Source organism: Rutilus rutilus (genome assembly GCF_951802725.1).
Source record: "Rutilus rutilus genome assembly, chromosome: 15".
Taxonomy (NCBI): domain Eukaryota; kingdom Metazoa; phylum Chordata; class Actinopteri; order Cypriniformes; family Leuciscidae; genus Rutilus; species Rutilus rutilus.
The window spans coordinates 5,799,803-5,805,415 of NC_140220.1; the positions used below are offsets into that span (position 1 = coordinate 5,799,803).

The window sequence follows — 5,613 nt, forward strand, 5'->3', positions numbered from 1 at the left end:
TCCACTTAGGCTACAACAACAAGACAGATTGCAATTGGCTCTATGAAACTATAGGTCTAGACACTTTTCGAGAATACAAAAATGAAATTAAAGTGCTTGGGCCTACAGGCCTAACATGAAATATGGCTCAGTCATTTAAGTCAAACTCAAAAAAGTTCAGTAATAAGGGAAGTCATACGAGAAAAAAATGGACATAAAAACTTTTAGAAATACAAAACTGAAATTAAGGTGTTCGGGCCCACAAGGCCTGACAGCAAATATGGTTCAAAATCAGAAACTTCAGTAATGGTCAGACATTTCCAACAGGAAAATTGGATTTTAAAAGTTCTGTTTCCTGCCAAACATAAAACAGAGGTAGCGTGCAGCGGAATAATGAAAGTAAAGGGAAATTGAAGCTGTGCTTACGGCTATGGTGAGGGCTAGCCTATTCCATTATACCCACTTGACTGAAATATCTGTTGAAGCGCATCAGAATAAGGCGCTGAAAGCGTCCATCACCAAGACGGTTGCGTTTTGGGGTGAGTACCAGACTTCCAAGACTGAAAAGTCTTTCGACTGGTGCACTGGATGGTGTTGGTGCATTATAGCGTAGTGCAATTTTTTTAATTCTTGGAAACTGATGCAGGCTTTCCATCACCGGATCAGAATTGAAATAAGATGTTACCTCTGTTTCCACTGACATAGGTGCATCAGCCATGGCATTGGGCTTTTCATCAAATGAAAAGAAGTCATCCTCACGGGAGGTGACTGCAGCAGGTTGAGGAGCATCACTCATTGGGGTGGCAGGCTCTTCTACTGTTAGGTCGCGGCACTCAGTGGTGAGAAGGTACTTGATGTGATCTCTTCTGGTTTCCTCTTTTACCCAGCGCAGTTTAAATTTAGGCAGCGAGACTGCAGCCAGTAGGGCATCCTTGGAGTCAATTGTTGAGGCAAAGCGAGTTTTAATTGCTCCCACAATTATTTCAGGCAACCCAGTGATCATCTGTGAAAGGCCATTTTGCATTGCTAAAGTTTTGGCCATTAGAACTTCAAGTGTTGGTTGAAGTGTCCCATAAAAACAAGTTTCCTCACCCTGTAGGATGTCCAGTGCAACACTGAAAGGCTTCATAATGGAGCAGTATTCCTTCAGAAACTGGTATTCCCTGTCATTCATACATTTAATCTGAATCTGTGTGCATAGATTGTTAATGTCAGTTCACCGGGTTACTGAGGCCACAATCAACTTCCTTTCACTGATCTCTTCTAGGCACTCAGATGCAACTGTGGACCGGCTAGCTTTGGTCCATAGTGCTGAACACTTAGCTGTGGAACTGCGGTAAACAGCCCTGGATTCTGGGTTTGATGTCAACCATTTATGAATCTCATTGTTGGCAATGAGGTTGAGTGTGTCAGCTGTGCATCCTCATCATCTCCTCCAATGAGAATGCTGTGCAGGTCGGTGAAGGCCACTTTCCCATCATCCTCCTCCACCTCCTCTTCTTCGTCCTCCTCAGTTTCGACTTGTTGGTATTCCTTAAAAGCTTTAACAAAGTTGCTGCCATTGTCTGTCACACATGCAGTCACTTTTTCAGTAGTTAATCCATACTGGGAAAAAATATCCTCAAGTTCAGATGCAATTGCGTCATAAGTGTGTCTACCTCTGAACCTACGACAAGCGATCGCAGCCTTCTTCCGTTGCAGCGTCTCCGAATCGATCCAATGGACCGTCACCCCCAAAAAAACTCCTGTTGTAGGCAGTCCATATGTCTGCAGTTGTTGACACGTACTGCTGCTCATCACATCAGTTGTTTTCTTTAGCTCTTTTTCCATGGCAGTATAGGTCCTATCCAGTTCTTTGGCAAATGTTGTTCTGCATGGCAGTACATGCTGAAAAATAAGTTAAATACACAGATATTAAAACTCCAGTTCAGGATCATGCTATGATCACACGTTTGCAAATTCATTGTCTGTTCCAATCGGATGCAAGAGTATACATTCACATTATGCTGCTGTATATACACTGAAAAAATTATTAATTGAATTTACTTTTTTTTAAGGTAAGTGGTTGCAATCAATTTATTTTAGCTACATTTAACTCTTGTGTGGTGTTCATATTTTTGTTATTCAGCCAGTGTTCGTGGGTCTGGTGGACCCGCTGCATTTTGGGTTTTTTAATTCAACATAATCAAACAATTTATGTTAAAATACTCAACAGATGTTTACTTCATCCCAATTACAAGCAATATAAACAGCATATATGGTTCATATTTTCCCTTTACCTTTGTTAGATCACATTTAAGAATTGCAACCTTGTGCGGGAAAGGCAGGGGTAGAAACAAAACTCACTTTTGCACTCACACTCTCTCACACTTACACACAATCTCTCTCACACATGCACGCACACACACACACACACACACACACACACACACACACACACACACACACACACACACACACACACACACTTGGATATGTGGACAATGGTAACATCTCTTCGACGACATACTCGGCCATAAGTCTTCTGACTTCTCTAGGTTCAAGTGGCATGATGGTAGACCGAGAAAAAATGTATTTCTGCTGCTTTGGCTTATCACTCTCGTCCTGTTTTTTTCTCTCTTCTCAGTAAGTGGAGAGGTCGCGTGGCACCGTTCGAGATGTTTTTTTAAATTGCTAGTGCTATTTGGCGACATCGTTACTCCCAACACTGGTTGTGAACTTATGTTTGCTTTTTAAATTTCATTGTGTTGTGCACTATACTGGGCCACCGTAGCCTACCCTTAAAGCATGAAATAGACTTTTTTTAAATACTACAGTTTTTTTCCTTGTCTGCTGTCTTTGAGACTTTGTGCAGTCTTGTGGTGCCATCAGCCAGTCAGCGTTGTCATGATGTCACTTTCTTGCAGTTTCAGAAATTGCACTCAGTTCCAGAAACATTTGTTTTGAGTTATAAATCCCATGTGACTAATATTTGAACACCTCGAAACTTGGGAAAACACATTTAATGCCTTTAAAGTGCAAACTGCTCACTGGTGAAGTACTAGCTATAATGTAATGAGATTGCTGTAATGTAAAATGAGATTAACTCCTCAGGTCTAAATAGGAGGAAATGAAGAATAGTTACAAAACAAATTTCTTTGCTGAAAAAATAACTTATTTTGCTGGTTTAGAGGTGGTACTTGGGCTACAGTACATTTCCCATCATTGTCTGTAGCAGCAGGCTTTTCTGCTGCATTTTTTTTTTTTTTTTTTTTTCAAGTAGAAGGTTGGAAATTGTTTTGGAAATAAATGATGATATACAGATGTTATCTATATACTGTAGTTATATATGGACATATTCCGTCCGTTCCCCCTAAAAATAATTAATAATTGAATGTTCTTTAGGACAACCAAGTTAGGTTCCAGTCCATTGTGGCTTTTTTATTCCTAATCTCCCCTTTCATTTATCAGCATTGTGTATGCTAATAGTGTGCTTTCATGGAGATGGGAATGAAGCTTCTTGATTTCTTAACATGCAGCTGTTTGCTCTTGTGCATGTAAATGGAAACAAACTTACAGTTGCTATTTTAACATGACTCATGGAAAAAATATATAGACAGTTTGACTGGACTTTGCCCCGTCAGGTGTATAAAGCAGGTGGAATAATTTAATATGCAAATTAGTTGCTAACAGAAGCTGGAAAGACACATTCAGTTCTTTCTAAGTATCTCTATTCATATTTTATGAGAAAATGTGCTGCTTAGAGAGACTAGAGTAGCTTCTTCTATTGGAATTCCTTAAAAGGAAAATTCTGGAAAACTCATGTCTCCCTTGGGAGAAAGTCTGTTTGGACTTTAATTTAAACCATGGTGTTATTTATAGCCGTTTAACAATGTAGATGGTACAAATGTCAACAGAGCTATTTGAATTAAACCGACTAAAACCAACCCATCCACAAAACTATTTGTTTTCATGACTTTCTGCTTCATGTTCATTCAACAGCGGATCAAGCTCAATGGACTATGAAACACTAAAATGGATCTCTGTTATGAGGCTTTGAATGGATCCTGTGGGAAGTATGTACGACCAAACAGTGTCCACGTTCCGATGCTTATCGCTGTGATGTTGATCACTTTTGTGACTGTCATTGGGAATTTACTGGTCATCATCTCCATAGGGCATTTCAAGCAACTCCACACACCAACAAACCAGCTGATTCTGTCTCTCGCTCTGTGTGACTTTCTGCTCGGGCTGTTTGTAATGCCGTTGAGTGCCGTTCGTTCCATTCAGGGCTGTTGGTACGTTGGTGATTTCTTGTGTAAGTTACACACGTGCGTTGACATTACTCTCAGCACCGCTTCGATTTTCCATCTTGTGAGTGTGTCTGCTGAGCGCTGTTGCGCCGTGTGCGGCCCATTAACGTATCATTCCCGCATCGGTTTTCCAACTGTGCTGTTAATGATCTCTACCAGCTGGCTAATCCCTGCCATATTCGCTTATGCGATTACCTTCTTCGAGCTCAACCTCCAGGGTGGCAAGGACTTCTACGAAACACATGTACGCTGTGTGGGAGGGTGCCACGTCTTCTTTAGTCACGGTACGGCGGTGGTCACCTCCCTGGTTTCTTTCTACATCCCTGGCTTCATCATTATTGGGATCTATTCTAGAATCTACATGGTGGCCCAAAACCAAGCGAGATCTATTAATCATCAACTGAACCAGCTGAGGAGAAGTTATCCATCAGGAAGCACACAACATCGGGCACGGAAGGCTACGAAAATGATTGCCATCGTGGTTGGAGTTTTCCTGGTTTGCTGGACTTCCTTTTTCCTCTGTAACATCCTGAATCCTTTTATTGGCTACACAACCTTTTACAAATCCTTTTATTTATGCATTCATGTATTCTTGGTTCAGAAAGGCTGTGAGGATTGTTGTAACTGGGGAAATATTTCAAAACAATAGCAGCAGAAAACAGTTATACATATAACCAAGGCCTAATTCGGAATAGCATACTAGAATACTACTCTTGAATCATTTGGGTCAATTCATTAATTTGCAAAGTGATTCACTGGCAGCACCTGCTGGTCAATACAGTATAAATGTGACCCAACTCAGCCCAAACTTGCATGAAAACACTTATTACAAACCAATTGCAATTTTTTTAAGTTTTAATGTATTAAACACAGACTCATAATACTATTATATATGAAATGTCTGTATAATATGTGTTCTTTTATTAATTTGTACATTTCAGAATTCAGTGCATTTCAGAATTTTATTGTAAGAAAGTCATTAAAGTAATTCACGGCAGAATAACAACAGTCAATTTTATAATGGTTACTTTACTGAAACTATACATTCTCACACAAACAAATTCAACCTGGAAATTCGAAATTGAGATCGCTCCCCCTAGCGGAGAAGCTTTACGAAACTTTCTGAAACAGCTGTGACATTACGAAGCCTCACTTGCTGATTAAATCACGGGACTTTAGCAGTTTGATACCCACTCCGAACCACTGTTTTGAAACAAAAGATTTGAAACACTGGTTCACGAAGCATACTTATATATAAGGCATGAATAATAAGAGCAGTGTTCATGTATGCTATTACAATTTCAGCATTTGCAATGAAATCAGCTCCAAATTATTTTTATTT

General features: G+C 39.9%; 1 protein-coding gene across 1 annotated transcript; it reads left to right on the forward strand.

Moving 5' to 3' along the window:
• Positions 1 to 3,993: 3,993 nt before the first annotated feature.
• On the forward strand, positions 3,994 to 4,920 carry LOC311304875 (trace amine-associated receptor 1-like; the record flags this gene model as incomplete). The annotated part of the gene is made up of 1 exon (XM_084432220.1): positions 3,994 to 4,920. The coding sequence occupies one exon, from the start codon at positions 3,994 to 3,996 to the stop codon at positions 4,918 to 4,920; it is 927 nt and encodes a 308-aa protein (XP_084288346.1).
• Between the last annotated feature and the right edge of the window lie 693 nt (positions 4,921 to 5,613).